This window comes from Haplochromis burtoni, unplaced genomic scaffold, assembly GCF_018398535.1.
Source record: "Haplochromis burtoni strain Fernald_Lab_line unplaced genomic scaffold, NCSU_Asbu1 Contig_655, whole genome shotgun sequence".
Lineage (NCBI taxonomy): Eukaryota > Metazoa > Chordata > Actinopteri > Cichliformes > Cichlidae > Haplochromis > Haplochromis burtoni.
In genome coordinates this window covers 96,898-116,131 of record NW_024583016.1, presented here as the reverse complement: position 1 = coordinate 116,131, position 19,234 = coordinate 96,898, and the positions used below count along the sequence as shown (strand labels likewise).

The 19,234-nt window shown below is 39.6% G+C and overlaps 1 protein-coding gene across 2 annotated transcripts in view; it reads right to left on the bottom strand.

The window, feature by feature from the left end:
* syt16 (synaptotagmin XVI) overlaps positions 1 to 19,234 on the bottom strand; it is a 45,401-nt gene that overhangs the window by 9,378 nt on the left and 16,789 nt on the right. The window contains exons 2-4 of one of the 2 annotated variants that reach the window (XM_005949340.3): positions 8,996 to 9,169; positions 4,047 to 4,277; positions 1,847 to 2,064 (exon numbers count right to left, since the gene is read on the bottom strand). In XM_005949340.3, the coding sequence (XP_005949402.1) occupies positions 1,847 to 2,064; positions 4,047 to 4,277; positions 8,996 to 9,169 (623 nt within the window). Of the gene's footprint in view, positions 1 to 1,846; positions 2,065 to 4,046; positions 4,278 to 8,995; positions 9,239 to 19,234 lie in introns of both variants that reach the window. The other variant, XM_014329966.2, reaches the window with a different exon arrangement.

Genomic DNA, 19,234 nt, shown 5'->3' with positions numbered 1-19,234 from the left:
CACACAAACGATATACACATATATACAAAATACACAAATACCACACAGAGCAGGAATATTTGCATATGTATGCATGCTTTTTTTACACACGCACACACATACATATGCAGACAATGTAGCAGATATTACCTAACACAATTATAACTGTGACAGCACCAACATTAATGTTAGTGACTGATAAAACAATTAGCCTCTCAAATGATTAACCATTAACTTGAGGACATAAATTAATAACTAAAATCCTCAAAATCAATGAGAAATCAAGATGAGCTATTAGTATAATCAGTCTTATAAAATACATTATTGATTAGAAAGTGGTTAATAACTAAAATAATAATTACAATCAATGTTATATCTCAATAGTCACTGAGGTTGAAGGATTTGACTGTTCTGCATAAGCAGAGGTTGGCAACATTCACTCCTATGCAACACTGATTACGGCAGCATATGCATTAAAGACAGGTGATTTACTAAAGTAATTAGTACAAAGATCTCACTGAGGACTGAGACTAAAAGAAGAAGCATGTGTATGTGTGGCAGACAGAGAGAGAAGTGTGTGTCTTTCTTCTGCAACATAGCTGAACAAGTGACCAAAGAGAAGAACGAGCACTTGTGGCAGGATCCTTACATTTCCTCACCATGTTAGCATGCAAGACCTTGGTGTATGTAGCAAATGCAGGAACAAAACCATTAAGAAGATCATCATAAAATAAATGAAAGCCCATACTCTTAACCATGTGTTATGGAAAACTATGATGTACCAGGGAGGTTTACTAGATCGTGGATCAGTCATTGATCAGAGTGATACTCCATGTGCTAGATCCGAGCAAGCAAGCGTTGTGCTCCACTTCAGCTGGCCCAGACACACAGCGAACTTCTCTTTGTTAGCTGCGTTAGCACTCTGAGCTAACATGCTCTGCTGTTGTTGCTCCTAGTGACTGCGATCAGAAGCTCTGGAGCTTGGAGAGGTCATAGGAGTGAAGAGCAGGCTTCCCACCACAGAGGTAGGAGTGAAAAAGAGCCTGACAATAGCTGGTAAATTCCTGAGTTAGTCATAACTCGGGATGCTAGCAATACTTGAATAGCTCTATCTTAATAAGAACCAAAACAAATCCTGTTTTTCCTCATTTTTCAGGAACGTGCTAACTCAGGAGTGAAATCACTCCCAAATTCGAAGGTATTGGGAACACGGCAGTATGGCCGCCTGTGATTTTGTCTTGCAGGTAAAAGGTGTCCGATTACAGATCTAGGAGGTGGTCATTCACTTCCTTGGAGGATGATATTGAATCAATGGATCTACAGTCTTGCTTTGGATTGTACGACACCATTATTCACAAATAAATAAGCAAAGAATGTATCAGCAATTTATGTGAAATCTCAGAGAGCTGTGGTTGGTTTGTTTCTTCCAACGTGAACCTGAGCGGCTTACCACAGCAGAGTGGTAATCCTCTCACAACTGAGTGACGATGATACCTCTGCCAAGCATGATGGGAACAGCAGGGGCTCAATGACCCCGTTAAGTAATCCATGCACCACTTTATTTATTTATTTATTTATTCATTTATTTACTTTTAACTTTCTGGTCATTGATGTTAATAAAAAACTGCATTTGTTTCCCATTTTCCTAGACATGAGGTGCGGCTCAAGACTTTTGCACAGTACTGTATTGCAGTATTGATTGATTGAAATTAAGAAAATTCTCTGATGCGTTTATCCAATAAATGCTTCTTTTCTCATTTAAATAGATGTAAGACAGTGTAAACTTAATGCTTGTCTCCAGTTTTACAAGGTCCAGTGTTATCAAACGCACCAATGAGTAGAAATGGTTAATGTCTGATTGTAGTACCTCTGGGGTCCAGGCGGAGGGGCTTTCTGTGACCTCATTCTTGTCATGATCCACTGCTTCCGTAGATTGCTGGTCCATACTCACGGTGGGACAGTCACTGGAGGCCAGTGGGTGGTCTCCTGCAGGTCTGTCCAAAGAGAGCATGGATGCCCTTTCTTTTGCTTCTACCACCGCAGAGAGCGGATCCTGGAAACCCTGTTGGCTTTGAGCTGCCGTTTCTGCAGGAACAAGAGCACTTGTTTTTAAACTGGTGGTGAAAGGATACTTTATATTTACACTGGAACTTTTCATCGCCCTACTTTTATCTCACTCACTTTTATGGTTAAAAGTGCAAAATTCCTAATGGGACAAGTAACAAAAAAAAGTAACAGCAGTTATTATTGTGCACTCACAGCACTGAAGATGTACAAGCAGTTACTAATAATTTTTAGATTATTTGAATGTGTAGAATGTATGTATGTCATGGTCATTTATAGCTTTTAATTATTTTGTTGAACTGTTCTTTTTCCAGGTTAAAATGATTGCACGACACATCTTTAATTATTTCAAAAAGCAAGAACTGCATGCACAAGTTAGAATTTATTTGGGATTTTCTCGAACCCACACATGGCCAAAATTACACATACAGACTCAAATATATACATACATTCTCCTAAATCCTTTAGTGGTTTAGTAGTGCTGAAGGTTCTACGATGTCCTTTAAATGATTGACTACAACTGGTAGTTTCTTTGACAGCATTCATTGTATGACCAATATTCAGAACAATGGGAAAGTCCCAGGAAGTCAGTGAAGATATGGTCTTTTACAACCTATTTAAAACAACTGCCGATTCCAAGATCATCAACTATACATAAGTACAAGTTATTTAGATGTGTGACCACTTTGCCAGAGTCTAGAAGAAAATGCAAATTGGGACCCTCAGATGAGGCGAAACTACTTGTAAACTAGTAGCATCAATGTTCCCTTTGAAATAAGTTTTACATCATCATGGATCGAGAGAGCGCTGACCAAGAAAGACTGACTTTTCTCAAAAGAACCTTAAAACCCTGCTCAGAAATGTTACGGCAAAATGCAATGGAAATTTTTGCACATCAGGTGTGCACGTACAATAACTGGAAAACTGTGAGTTGGTGCTTCAAATGTTTCAGCTTGATTAAGAAACTTATACTTGCATCATGAATGTAAAATGTATGTGTAACAGTATGTATCCTCACCTAATATATGTGCTCTCTGTGCAGTAATCCAGCAGTGAAACTCTTCCTAACAGAACGAGGTGAACATGTAAACATAGCTGCCACCTACATCAACACAAATTACTGAAATTAGACCTAGGTGGACATGAATATCTCCTCTAGCATACCATCTAATTTAGTCTTAAAGGTCTAAATGCAGTTTTCTAACCTTGTTTAGCACAGCAGTGTGTTAACAGGAGGGATATTGTGCAATTTGACAACCCTTGGCCTTTTCCTAACGCAGGAACACTCAGAGAACAAGCCGTACCTCAGACCAATCAATAGCAATTATCTCCAATTCTCTGTCATTAAGGTCGGCCTGACTGTTATATCAATGGCTGCATAGAGAGTTCACCATAGCAACAAGCTGAGGTAAGTCATCATTCTGTGTGTGTGTGTGTATGTTGTTTATAAAGGTGGAAATATATAACAGAAGCTGAAACAGAGTGACCCTGACCAAACCATGTCACCACCCCCACCAACCACCTGCTGCTCATGTTATAATGAAGAGTAAGTTCAGGGTTTTTCTAAATATTTGTCTGTGATTGCTGTAAAAAAGCAAATAAGGGTGCTGTTCATGCAGTAAGTTATGTAGCAGCTGAGCGGGGTGTGAATGAGATAATGATAATGAGTGATTTTGATCATTTGATCCACTGGCAAACAAATCTACAAAAACCACAAATAGAGTAAACAAAATAGTGTAAAAAAAAGAGAGCTGGTTTGTTTGCAACGTTCTAATTCTTCCTTATCCTCGGGCTTTTCTTAAAATAAACAAACAAACCAACAAGCACAAAGTGTCATATGCCTCCATCTTTCCACGCTCTCTCCCTGAGCTCTTTACAGCCTCTAATCTCCAGGAAAAACAGTATTTGAGGCTTTTTGGATTCATCAGGACAGATTAGTAGATGACTACTGCTGGCTAAGTCTTTATCTATCATTATTCCCAAATCAGTATCTGGATGAGTACCTTCACAGTCTGATGGCTCAGTGCTGCCCTCCTCCTGGTCTGATAGTCGGGTAAATTTGTGTCGTCGACCCAGTGACAGGTGAGTCTGCTGGGGCTGCTGCTCACCGATGTTTGCTGCTGCGGTGCGGAAATTCTGTGAACGAGACACGGACATCTCAAACTGCCTCAGGATCTCATCTTCGCTGTCTGACGAGCTGGAGGCATCGTCGTCGTCGTCACCGTAGCTGTTCACTGGAGGGAGGTAAAGACAAGGAAACAGAGGGACTCACAAATGGGAAAAGCTGGGAGAGTTCAGGAGAGGAGGAGAGGAAATCCAGATGAAAGGAAAACATTTGAAAAGACACTGACAAAACTAAAGGAGAAACTTCTTGGAAAGACTATCCTACAGACCCAAAGGACACCAACAGAACTAAGAAGGTCAAGAGCCTCTAGTTTGGTGTACACGCCAGTTAAGACTTTAAAGTCTAATTACTCTGTTACTCTGTCATATGCCTGTAACTAGAATTTAATTGCACTTGACTGTATGGCTATTGTTGTCTGTGTGTTTGTCAAAAACACAAAAGGTTTTTTGTGAAAGAACAATTAACTACCACCTACCAACCAACATGTTAAAAGCATTCAGTGTTGCGGAGGAGGAAAATAATTCCTCTACGAGAGGTAAATAAGCGAGATCACATTTAAAGCTGTGCTCAGCCTCAGTCTGTTCAAAATAACGACGCGTATTAGCATTAGTGGGGTTGAGGGTCACTCCACTACCTTTATAATTTCACCATAACTAGATAGCAACAGCTGAATGAGTGACGCGGCAGTGGAGCAATCAGCCCCCTCTTCTCTAAAGTGCAGGTCACCGTACCTGCCTGAGCAATTGCCATGGTTACATACAGAACAAAAACAAGGCTGTACACGCTGTGTGGGCGAGCAAGGCTGATTGGTCTGTTAACTTCTCTCTTCTTTCAGGCTTTTACAGTGAAGCAATGCGACTCAGTGGCTGAAACACATGGTTATTTCAGATCAACTCAGGAGCTTGCCTGCTAGAAACATAAAACCTGGGATAATTCTGACTAACAGAATAGTTTCAATAGGTTTTTAACTGCATCTGAAGGGAGATGCTCGTGTGTGTGGATAGCCACTATGATTTTGACATTTATGCAGAATAAAATATTTTCTTCAAATTTCTGTTTTAAACTGAAAAACTTTTTTCTTTCCATTTTTATTCATTATACACAATCCTCTTTTCAAATACAAATGTTATCTCTTTTAAAGGTTGTGCACAATTGTTCTTGTGGGAAGCTTTAATATTCAAAGATGTAAATAAACATATAAATGCAGAACAAAATTTAAAAGAAGAAATATTTTGAAGAAATACCAGAGAGGTCTGGTCCAAACTTAAGGCTAAAGAAAGCCCAATGCTCCACAGCCTAAGCCACACCTACTACTTGTTTTGCTGTACTTGGTGCTGCATATTGAACAGCATGAAATTATGGGGTATTATGTGAAATACTACTCAAAATGAAATAATACAAAGATTTTAATCTGCAGGGACCTCCATTTAAGGGAAGTTCTGGACTAAAACTATCAAGTTTTCAGTGTTAATGTGTTTATAGTCCTGTTGTTTTCAGTCCTTCATTCTAGTTTTTGTCTGATTTCTTTAAAATAGCAAAGAACAGTGTTAAATTATGCTGTGAATAGGTCACGATGAGTGAGCCTGCTATGGCAACAGAGACTTGGGTGTTCTTGTAAGCAGCGTGCGTACAGGAATCCTCTGAGTGACAAAAAAATACCAATATGGTGCTGAAATCTTCCTCATGATTAATGATGATGCCTGGAAAGATCACAGCTGATAATGGTAAATGAAGGAAAAGAGAACATGCTAGCTCAAGTGTTGTGCTGGTTTTAAGCTTGCCTGTTTGAGTTCAACAGCTATCTAAATGTATTAAAACAGGGCAGGACTGTAAGTATCATTACTGTAGTATTTATAGCCTTACTTGTTGTTCTATTCATTAGATCTGTATTTAATATTTTCATTTTTAGTTATATATTTATAGGTCACGTCATTATTTTCTTTCTTTCTTTTTTCAAAGCAATTTTTGTGTTTCTATTTCTTATTTATGTCTTACTACGTTTACTATTCTATTTCTATTTATAAAGAACTGATGTATTAATTTTACATAATTCAACATGTTTATTTTTATTTTTTTACATTCAGCTATGCACATGTCGCTGTATTTATTTATCTCCAAAGGTTGATTCTGTTCATCTGGACGCAGCGTTTTCAGGAGAGACGTTTCGTCATTCATCCAGGTGACTTCTTCAGTCTAAGCTGACTGCAGGGTTCCCCAACCTTATAAACAATCTTATATTTTGTATGTTAAATTAATACATTTGTTTATTTGTGTCTGAGTGTTCATAAGGTAAGAAACACTAGCCTGACCTCAAAGCCATTGATTGTTGTTTACAAAAGGCTAGGTGAAGAATTAGCATGTGTAGTTGATAAGAATTATTTGCTTATGTCTGATTCGCCCAGAAAAAACGAATTCTGCTTTTGACTGCGATCAGGACTAACCAGCTAATTCACATACAGACAGAACAACAAAGAAATTACATAAAAGGAAAAAAAAAAGAAATAACAGAAAAGTAACAATCACGAAATAGCCACAATAATAGTTTCTGTAAGGAAAAGACATTTTAATTCAATGCTCTCCTCATTTCCATTTTTTGGTTAATTTATTTATTTCTGTATAAAAGTATTTATTTATACATTTATTCAGTGATAATAAAAACATTTTTCGTCCCACACAGAAAACACAGCAGCTATCACACTGCCAGATGCTGGTTAAGGTTAAGCTACTAGGAATACAAAATATAAAACACAATGTTTTAAATACATTTGTTTATTACTTAATTCCTTCAATGTGATTCAGTTTTTTACTCTGTAAAATATGATAAAGAAACTCTCTTTAATTAACAGGACATTCACTGTTACTGTACTTGTCACTACTCAACAACATACATAACTCAAGCTTATTAGCCCTCAGTATTAGAATAATGATTAAAATATAGGTCAAATTAACCTTAAACTTTTAACCTTGTGCTAAGCCTGAGACTAGAGTTTAAGTTAAACCTGTTTCCACACACAGTTTGACTGAACCTGAGTTTTCAAACAGCTCCTACCTCATCCAGTGACACTCCACAGACGTTCAGCTGAATCTTATGAAGAGACTATAAACAGGATATGCTGTTTGTTCAGGAAACTAGCTGGAAATAGCAGAGGCTCCACCTGTTACAGGTGAAAAACTAACAAGCCAATGTTTGCTCACAGTTTGACTCACAGTCTCCACCATCCTACTGTAGCAAATGTGAACATGCCCTTCTTTCATTTCTGCTTCCTTAACAAGAGCAAATATGGGTTTACCTCTGCTGACCACTTGCTCTTAATGCTAAGATGATTCAGAGGCTCTCAACCAGATCCGAGCTGGTTTGAAGGATTTACCCTCTTCAGGAAGCTCTCAGCAGGTCTTTTAGAATTCCTGTCAGCATTAATACAAATTAAATAATTACATTCATCAATATTCAATTTAAGAATTAGGCTAAGGAAAGAAATTGTTACTACTGAAGAAAAACTCTACGCAAGAAATTCCGGAATCATCTTGTTTTCTTCCACGTATAAATTTGAGGGTTGCTGATGGCTGGAATTTATCCCAGCCGTCATAGAGCGAAAGGCACAGAGCACCTTGCATGGACAGGTCACCAGTCTGTTGCAGGGCTAACCTTAAACCACTCTGGTGATTCAGTGATGTGTTGCTGAAGATAAAGGTTTGACCAGGAAGGTCGTGAACAGTTCATGTGGCAATAAAAGATCAAAAGTGGCAGTCGGGAATGAAACCCAGCGGAATAACAAGAACAATGTGCCAAAGACCAGTGGGAATATGTTAGCTATTAATACACTGGGACTGGACACAGGTGAGGATGGGTCAGGTGCAATAAAACAGGTTTTTAAACAGGTAACTGGCACCATGTTAGCGTCTTCCCAGTTGATCAGGTCTAATAGATGTTTTCACAGCAGGAACTCTGGTGTGGTAGAGGCCTTTGTCAAAGTAGGAAAGGCACAGCTTTATTTAGCAGTAATGACAAATGTATTCCATCTTGACTAAAGTCTGCGTCATACAAATGTGAATTTCAAAAACATTAATCATTAATCAAATTACAAGCTTTGGAATTTATATAGCTTAGAAAATAAAGTAGGAGAAGTAGCACAGTTGTAAAAAATCCCATCTACTTTATATTTCTAACCGAGTACACAGTATTTGATTTTGAAGTGTTGTCTTCAATATAAACGTGGCTCATGGTCATGTTTGCAAGACAGGTTATGGGACATTAAATAAAAGTTAACCTATGGTAACCTTTGCTCTGCGTGTTTGCACTGTTTGACAAGTGGGAGGAAGGAAAAAAGTTTAAGTGGGTGACAAAAATGGGAACAAAAGCTGCACCCTGAGTATCCTGCACTCTGTGTTTCTTTCTGAATTTCCTCGGAGGTGGACTTTTTCATAAAGCTTTCGCAGCGTTAACATTTTTTAATCGTGAACAGCTTTGTAGCAGTATGCGGCTGAGTCACGCAACTCCCTCTCGCCCACAGAAATCACTGGACAAATACAAACTCTCCCACGTTCTCTCTCTGCTGCTGAACACTTTAATTGGGGTCAAACTGCAAACAGGAGACGTGTACTCTCTCTGAGATGTTTCTAGTTGAGACAAACCTTGAAGTGTGGCAGGACTCACTGGCTAGTAAAACGTAAAATTCAAACACCACAGTTTTGCTGCTTCTCAGTAAAATGTATCATTTTTGGAAGCTGTCCTGTGAAATTATGACAAAATATATATGTGATAATTATGGACCCTGGCTCTCCTACACGAGTAGGCATGTTACTGTCATTGAGTTGTCAGTCACTCACCGAGGCCCTGGCGGATTCCAGCCCGTCCTTTCTTGCGACGACCGTGTACCTCCAGGCAGGGAAGACCGCCGACACGTGAGAAACACAGTTTCTTGTTGATGAAGAGGAAGAGGACGGCCAACGCCACGATGAAGACACCCACCGCCGACAGGAAGCCGATGGCCTCTGGGGTGACTGGCAGGAGCAGGGAGAGGGAGAGGGGACACACAATGACACACTGATCAGACCACACAAACAGACAGCCTGGATACATGCGCACACGTGCACACACACACACATACATGCACGCAACAGTACGCATGGTACATGTGATACACACAGACAGACAGGTGAAACTTTAGTAGTTGAAATATCTTCAGTGCCTTGCTCAAGAGCAGAGTCAGTGTAAAAACAGTTTCACAGTTTTTTCCTATGCTTAACCAGCAAATCAAGAGCACTGTGACGCTAGAACTGTAAGGTTTGAGTTCAACATTTTTTCTTCATATTTCGTCATATTTTAAAGAAACCAGTTCTCGCATCATAGTCTGTGCTGGTCCATTCTATGCCAATTACAGGTCAAAGTTCATCGCTACAGTATGGTTGTGTCCAAAATCACTCACAAATTCCCTACTCCCTCTATAAGGACTTCTATGAGAAGGACAATGTAATGGTGAGCCCATTACCAGTAAGAAAAAACAGTAATATGATTTGAGTGATCTTTTTGGCATTTATTACATGTATGCTATTTTTGTGAAGTATTTTGGAATATTCCAAGTGCACTATATAATTTATATTCACTATAAGATGGGACAGCAAAACAATAAAAACAGTCTATGGTCCAGAGACTAGTGAGTGATTTCAAACACTGCCTGTGTTGAATGAATAGCAGGACAAAAGTGCTAGCATTAGCCTAACAGCTAGAATCTGGCTAAGAATATACAGTAAGTAAGCTAGTTAGCTGGCCATGCTAACCACTGCAGCTTGCATGTGGTGGGGCAGGTGTGGATGACAAGAGCTACTGATTAACCTTCATTATGGTCTATGATGCTAATACACCTCTGAAAAGTATTTAAAACTTATAGCGTTAAAAAATGGAGTCAGTATAAAGAGGGAAAGAGTGGCAAGAATCACGATCCAGTCCTGATCACACACAACAACATATTGTTGTGTGTGATCAGGACTGCAGAGCTACAGTATAAGTCTGTATTTAATTGTTGTAGGAGGAATTTATATAATGATTATCTGGAGAGACTTTGTTGAATCAATAAATGTCTAGATGCAACACAGCAAGCTCTCAGCAAATAAATACTTATCACAAGCCCATCCATTTACCATCTGTGATGTGTGCATTAACACTTTATGTGCTGTATATTGCTAATCTATATACTGCCTGTACACTACTACACATACGTAGTGAGCCAGTTTCCCTTTCTTTATATTTTGTTTCCCAGCATCTGTATTTTTGAAAAGCTTTTTTAAGCTGTCTTAAACAACAGTTCTCCAGAACTTCTTCTTTTATTTGCTGCAGTTCATTCACTTATTTCTTTCAAATCCTACCTGAACATTTTCAGTGAAAATATTTTGTTTGTTAAACCATTTAACACTGAGCTATGAATCATTTAAGTATAAAAAAAGGTGCCTAGCTCAAGGGATTAGTGCTGTAAATAACAGGGAACTTAACATAGGACAAACTTTAAATAGCATCTTTAGGCACTCTGATACCACCGTCCTGTTGCAAAAACGTGTCAGTTGTTCGCATTAATTTTTGCACCAACAAGATGAATCCCTGTGTGAATCCCTTGAGCAAGGTGAAGAGGAAAACAGGGAGAAAAGGTTGAGAAATGGACTAAAAATCAGTGGCAACAGGTTTCATGGAGAGATTCATCTAAATTTGAAATTTCTGGTTCAAATCACTATCAATATGCATAGATGAGTTCAGGACAGAGGTAGTGAGTGTTATGGTTTGGGGCTACATTTCAGCCAGTGGTCTTGGAGATCTTATTCAAATTAATTGAATCATGAATGCAGAAAGTATCATCATATTTTAATCCACCATGCAATCCCTTCTGAAAAGCATATGATTGTCAGTGGCTTCATTTTTCAGCATAACAATGTTCCCAAACACACTGCAATGCAGAAAAAGCATACCTGAGTATGGAAAGAAACCCAAAACATACACACACAATTCTAAACACTATCAGTCATGGACTGGCCTCCCCAGAGAGCTTGGACCTCGACATTACTGAAGCAGTGTGAGAGATCAGCCTGGGGGAAATATTCTTAAATAACTTAACCCTCTCAGGCTCAAATTAACTTTTTGTTGCTAATGCACAACCAAGTCCCGCAGTGGTACTTCTGAGTAAAAAAAAACCTCATAAAATATGTATGTGGGGTAATCAGGTTGTCAGTTTTTAACTGTTGCAAATCGGCAACGCCTGCCTCGAGAGGGTTAAAGAAATCAGAAGACATCTTGGCTAAGAGAGTTCAGACTGTTGAAGAATAAAGGTGATCATTAAATATTTGTTTTCATGCTTGTTTGAATTTTTTCTGCTTTAGGTGCTCTATTTTCATGTTTGCACATGCCTCAATAAATTAGTGCACCTATTTTTCATTGTCATGTAAGAAAGTAGTGATGAGAGTTGGTCAAAACTAAGAAACGGGTGACCAGACAGGCAAACTGAGGTAGACATGGGCAGAGATGAAGAGAAACGCGAGGGTGTACTACTCTGCTCTGCTCTCAATGAGGTGCCTTAGTCTCCTTTAGCACGATGAAAAGAAATGCAAAGGGATGAGGGACAAGGTGCCTTTTCCTGTTTCCACGGTAACGTTTCAGTGAGCAAAAATCAATGGAACCAAATGAACATGAGTACACATTCTACTGGGAGCTGACGCCAAAGAAAGCACTCGGCAGTGTAGGTGGTGAGGATTCAATACACCTTTTTTTAACTCTCCACCTTTTGTTTTTGCCTCTCTTTAACTTTCATTCATGAGAACCTAAACTCCCACGCTTTACAGACGTACCTGATGTACCTTCATCTACACCGTAGACTTCCACCCACATCGTGTGTTCCTACGCGACGACAAAATAATGAGCAACAACAGCAGATGGTTTCTGTTGAGAAGAGGTTTTGACTGCTTAAAAAGACTTTAATCCTTATTTACTTTCTTCCTATTTAGGATCTAGCTCCTAAGAAATTCTAATACTGTTATTGGGACTCATGAGCCTTTCCTTTCTTCTCGTTATAGAGAGAAGACATAAAACTAGAGCTCCATTGCTATATTTCAGAAATAAGAAACACTTATTCAAAACTTCACAGTTATTTTTAACTATTCAGTAAACAAGCATCACTGGAACAGAGCCTTTCTCAACAAAGCCATGCAGCTTAGTTCTTATTTATATAAAGACTGTAGTGTATCAGACACGTATTTTTTCTCTATATTTTTTTGGTATTATGCTTTGATGCATTTTTAAGTCTAATGTAAGCCGGGTTGTAGCACAACCCCAACTTGTGTACCTTTTCTGCTAGTTAGTTATCTTGCGGGACAAACTAATATTTTTAATTCATTTTATCATTTAACATTTATTCACGAAAAGCCTTCGGAACTATTTAGTGAAAAAGTTTATGAAAATTAAACTCCAGGAACATTCTCCAGTTTTCCCTAAGAAGCAATAAGAAATGCAAAGTAAGCAACTGAGTTAGAGAAGGTGACGTCACTATGGCAACTGTGGCTCTCTAGTTTTTATGTGCAAACAATGTTGTTGACAATAGCAGTGGCTGTTGTGAACCCAGATCTGCAGTCAGTAATAGGGAACATGAGACTAATCGTAACCCGTGTAACACGTTACTGTACTCACATTTTTCAGTAACGTGGCAATGTAGTGTGCTAAATTCAGTAATTACATTATAGGTACAGGTAAAGTTAAACAAACATGTTTTTTTTTTCTTCCTGCACATTTGCACTACAAGCAGCTAATTTAAATACATATTCAAGAAGACAACTGTGGAATGGTCTACGACTTATGAGGAATGGGTTGATGTATTTATTACTTGTATTTGTACTGCATGAAAGGACAAGAGCATGATGGGGAAATGCAGTTGATGCCTTGACTGAATAATACTGCTAAACACAACTTTGGCTCACTGAAAGCATCTGCAAAGGCAGCATGCTAACACCTAAAAAACCCAGAGTGACGTTAAAGCTGAGTGCATGCTGACTCCAGTCCAGCAGCCAGAGCCTGAACACCAACAAATAACAAAAGCAGTGATGAACAGTCAGAGTGCAGCATTGTTTCTACAGTAGAACCACTCTCACTTTAAAGTTGTTTTGAGGCGGATTTTCAACTTGTGTTCATATTGTTGAAACTAAAATGAAGCTTCTATACATGTGGATTTAAATTGTTGCATGGACACTGCACATATAAAGGCTAATTTGGATCATTGGGCCCTGCCCTTAAAAACTGACACAGATTTGATACTATCAGTGAAGCTGGATTTAACAAATAAGTGCTTCAAGTTTCCGTTTTAAAAACATGTTTAACGCCATCTTCTGTCTGTGTGGAACATGACGTCATGTTGTTGGTTGTTTGGTTGCAGCTAAAAGATTTTATTTTATGTTAGTCAGCTAGAGACTGAATCGATAACTCAAAAGAAAATAAGAAGACTAAAGCTAAAAGACTTTTGTGCTGTCCTGGCTTTAACAATGAGTTTTATGTTAAGAAATCGAGGACATACTGTCCACTTTCACTGTCTGTCTCTGCACTCATACAGGAAAATCCAGCTGTTAGCTGTAATGTTCGGGTATGTAAAGCACTTTATAAATGAGCACAGTGTGGAGGAGAGCCTGTTTGATCACCAGACCAACAAGCTGGAGTCCAACACTCCAGCTTTTCCTCACCAGACCAGGTGTGCCAGCAATCAGCTGGCAAAGCAGATGTTCGAATGATGCAATCAGCACAATTTTATGCAATAAAATATTCGCTTTTACCAATACAAGCAGTTTACAATATCACAGGTTACTAGATGCATATCACAAGAAAAACATAACTGCTTCTTATTGAAGACAAGTGAAAATGCATCGCATACATCGTGTTTTTCCTGCAGACATGCTGATGGGACATTTGTGGTGTGGTGTAATTGTGTATGTAGTAAACTGTTTGAAATGGCTTGGGCAAAGAAAGAGAATTCATTGCATAAAATAGCGCTGATCACATCACCTGATTGCACTGCTCAGTACAGCCAGCCAAAAGCAGAGTTTCTGACTCCAACTTGCCGGTCCGGGTGAAAAACCTGTAACCTGACTCAAACAGGCCTCCACACAGTCCTCATTTATGAAGTGCTTTACAAACCCAAACATTACGGCTCACAGGTGGATTTTCCTGTTTGAGTGCAGCTAGCCAACCAACTTTACTGAAAAACATCGTTGGTTTCCTAACATGAAATTCATAAACATTTTTAAATTTATTTCCTAAATCCTGCTCCTTAGACAGTGTTACATCTACGTCAGTTTTTGAGAGCAGGGCTCCATGATGTAACTGGAGCACAAACTGGGTGTCATCAGGACACTACAACATAGAGCGAACACCATCCCCACAGACACAGCGGCCAGGGAGGCAGTAGAACAGCGCATCAAGAAGACCCTTTACATCCCAGCTGGACATTTGTCAAAGCTGGGACGGCACTTAACGAACGCTCCAGCCGATCCAGGAGAAAAGGACAACTGCTGCCTAGTAATGCCTCAGTGATCCCGTATGTGTCAGGAGTATCAGAACAGTTGAGACACATTTTTTGTAAACACCGTGTCTCTGTGGCTTTTAAACGCCAAAACATGATGCGCCAAAAACTGGCCCACGCCCAAGGATCGGGTCCCCCGACACAAACAGAGTAACATAGTGTACGCTGTTAAGTGCAGGAGGATTGCTATGATTTATACATTAGGGAAACCAAACAACCTTTGATGAAGCAGATGGTTCAACACAGAAGAGCTACCTCGTCAGGCCAGGACTCTACAGTCTATTTACACCTACAGGCCAATGGACACTCTTTCAACGATGAGGATGTTCACATCCTGGACAGGGAGGAACGCTGGTTTGAGGGGAGAGTCAAGGAGGCCATTTACATGAAAAGGGAATCGAGTAGGGGCCCTAAAGGTACATCTGTCACCATCTTAAACTGCTATAATTGCAGCCATTCCCCAACTCTCTGTGAATGGTACTCGTGACCATTGATCAGTGGTCTTTGATCAATAATGTATAGTCTTTGATCAATGGTATGTAATCAATGGGCTTTGATCAGTGGTTGTTGATCAATGGTCATGACAATTTGCATATTGATGATCAAGGAACTGACCTCACAGCCCATTGTTCACTCAGTGGTGCTAGTTTCAGTCATTGTGCACTCACTTGGATGAGTCACGAAACGTTTCTCGCTATATCAAGATGAACAGAATCAACCTTTTGGGAAGTAGTGCAACAACTACAGTTACTTTGTTGCAAAATGAGTAATTAAGTAAAGTAATGCAATTATTATTAAATAATACTAAAAATATGAATAATAATTAATTGTTTTGAGTGACAACCTTAACACTGATCATAACTATACAAATATATCACCAGCAGGTTGGAGCACCATTTCTCAGCTCAACTTAACATCATTAACAGCACAATGTTCTGTCACGGTCCTGGGTCTTATGACCCAGTGTTTTGAGTTTGAGTTCATTTTGATGTTTATAGTTTATGTTAAGCCCTTCAGGTTTTCTAAGTTCATTTGTTACCATGTCTAGGTGATTTTAGTTCTTATTAATTCCCCCTCATGTTTCCAACCCATGTTAAGTCTCCCCTGCTCTTCATGTGTTTCATGTCTGTGTCTTACGTTGTCAAGTTCTGTCTGCGTTTCATTATGCTTCCTGTTTTATTTTGGAAGGAGTCGTGTGTTCTTGGTTCTTTGTATTTAGCTTCACTGCTCCTGTCATTAGGTTCATGTTAGTCAGCTGTTTCCTCATGTGTCTCCACTTCCCCTGATCACCTCATGTGTGTATTTAAGCCCTTTGTTTTCTGCATGCCATTGTCGGGTCGTCTGTTTACCTCACCTCAGTCATAGGTCTAGTTTTCGTCTGTTATTTCCACGTTAGTGCATAGTCTTAGCCTGTTTATTTCCACCTCAGTCATAGTTATAGTTTTTGGTCTCAGTACCGTTTAGTATTTTGTTTCTTAGTGTCTTGTCAGTTTACTTTGGTTTCCTGGTTTACTTCCGCCGTCATCTAATAAAGGATCACTTTTTCTGTTCAAACTTCAACTCCTCGTCCTCATCTGCTTTTGGGTCCTGTTTCCATTACACACCGGCGCACCCCGCCGTGACAGTACGACCCGACCAGTATGGACCCAGCGGACATCTGTGAGGATTTTTGGGAGTTCAACACTCAGGTGACCGTTCTCCGCGGACAGTGGATTTGCTACTCCGCGTGCAGACAGGAGAATGAGAAGGAGTCAACCAGAGTTCAGCTAAAACAGATTTTGTCTGCATATCCTGCTTACGCGGCGGGATTGTCGGAGGATGTGCAGGATTTTGTTCGCACAGTTTTGCCACCTCAGCAGCATCAAAACCGCGAACAGGAATCACTGCCGCTGCCTTGCGAACCTGAGACAGTTCGTGTCGGTTCGCTGAGACTCGCCACAGCGTCACCACCTCTCAGCTCATCAGTTTCCACACCCTCGTCACAGTCTTGCCACACTCTTGCAACGGTCCAGTGCGAGGAAGCACTGGACGCCATAGATTTGGACTACGACGAACGTCAGTCAATATTCAGTGCTCTATTGGAGGAGGAGCTCCGGCCATGGCCATGGCTCATTCCAGAGCACGAGCACTCTTTCCGTGGAACTCGACTGGCTCTCGGGGGTCCCCGGAGTTGCCAGGGACTTCCACCCATTGCTCCGCCGTCTTCCACTCTCAAGAAAAAGCGGCGTGCGCGCCACCGACGCTCCGCACCACAAACGAAAGTGAGCGACTATATTTTGGCTCCTCATGTTTTTTCTCAGGAAAATATTAAAACTAACACTGCCTTACCAGTTCATGAGCCTGGCTATAAAGAGACTGTTCATGATTTTGACATTGCTAAGACTGAGAATATTTCGGCCGAGTCTTCCACGGACCATTCTATCCCTTTGCTGACTTATCCTGCTTCTCTGTGCGTTGATCATGCCACGAACTATGCTTCTAAGAAGCCTAATTATGAGACTGTTTGCACTGGAAATGCTAGCCATCAGGCTCAGCTAAGCTGCTGTGGGACTGTAACCCAGGCCGGGTTGGAGCCAGGGGCGGAGGTGCAGTTTGTGCAGCCTTTTCCAGTGTCAGCTGGAGGGCCCGAGGAGCCCATCCAGCCTCACGCCTCGTTTTGCCTCTTGGTGTCGCCGGCCGCTTAAGAGAGATCCACTTGAACTGCACACTGCAGACATGACAATGTGGAGACGACACCTGCGTACCACCAGTGATGTTGTTTTGGTGTCCGTGCAGAGGATAACGCCTACTAAGAAAATGCCCACCACAGCCACAGCCTGTTCACCAGCTGCTATCTCACAAGTAAGACTCAAGAATAACGAGCAAAATTACTGAACTTATCCTCCACGCTTGGAAACCATAAAAGGGAATTATGGTTATGGGGATATGGGGTGATGCATATAAAACGAACACTCTTCATATTTTCAAGTTACAAAAAAGAGCTATAAGAATTATAAACCAATCAAACTATATAGAACCAACTAACATTTTGTTTATTAATCTGAATACCCTGAAATTTTATGATTTAGTTGAATATAAAATGGCACAGATAATGTATAAAGCACAAAATAACTTGCTTTGCCCCAGTACTCAGAAGCTGTTCAAAGTCAGAGAGAGTCAATATGACTTAAGGGGAACAGATTTCTTTAAAAAAAACAAGATAAGGACAAATATAAAGCAGAGATGTGTTTCTGTTAGAGGAGTTAACCTGTGGAATAGTTATGACAGTGATTTAAAAAGGTGTAGTTCATTTTCCTTGTTTAAAAACATGTTTAAAAATAGAGTAATAGAAAAATATATAAATCAAGAATGAAAAGAGCAAAAAGGAGAAAAAAAAACAACCTCTTGATTCTTTTGCTTTGATGTAGTTACTTATCTAAGGTGGAAAGTTTTTTTTTTTTGTTTTTTTGTTTTGTTTGTTTGTTTGTTTTGCTTTGTTTTATTATTTTCTTCAAGCCCTGTGTACAGGAGCTGCATACAAAAAGATATTTTGTGAAAAGGGTTGGCGTAATAAGCAAATGCTTCAGCCAATACCTTTTGATTAGCCTTGTCTCATGCTTTCTTTCTTTATGGTAGATTTTTGTTCTGTTTTCACTGTTTGTTTGTTTGTTTCCTTTCACAGGTGTATTAATCACTAGACAAGCATGTTGAATGTAATAAGAATTGCTAAAATCAAAATATATAACTTAGCAAATCAAATACAATGATTAATTCCTTGATTTGTGTTCAGAAGCAAATTTCTTAGTTTGTACAATGCAGGGCTTCACCACACGATTCTGTCTCTCAAGGTTGAGAGACTGAAGGATAAATATAGGGTTATTTCAGTGAAGTTGCCAACTGTAACCACTGTAACAAAGAAAAACAAAACTGTGCATTTTCTTTTTCGAAGAAGAAATGCTGCTGTCACCAGTTCCTCACAGTCTCTGCAGACAGGCCACCAGCTTTCTACATGTTCAGCTTCTGTTCACTCCCACAGAGAGAGAAGTGTGCAAGTGTGCATGACAGATGCAGCACGGGAACACTCCTGCTCTGGCTATAACGCTGTCCAAATTTCTTTACGTCCAATAAATTGCAATCTCTTACTAAGTACGTGACTATTGATCAAACTCTGCTCTAATCTCTGTTTATCAGTCAATACAGGAATTCAAAATCGCAACAAACATTAAAATCAAACTAAGGCTAATGTAGCACACATGACAAGAGCGCCCTACTGATTATGTGTTACCCATTGAACTCTATTGAATCATCTGATGACAGCTAGTCAGCTCATTTATTTACAATATTACCGTGGAATGTTCTTTTAACTCAGATGTAAAAGCCTGAATCTAATTCCTTTCAATGGAATTATACAAATATTGATTACCCCCGAAAAGTAACGAATTTCTAATAAATTAATTCCCAAGAGATGCAGAAGTGAACACAGTGTGACGGTAAATGTTTGGATGGTGTGTTCGGGTGTGGCTGTAAATTGGAGTTTCCCTCTCAGCTG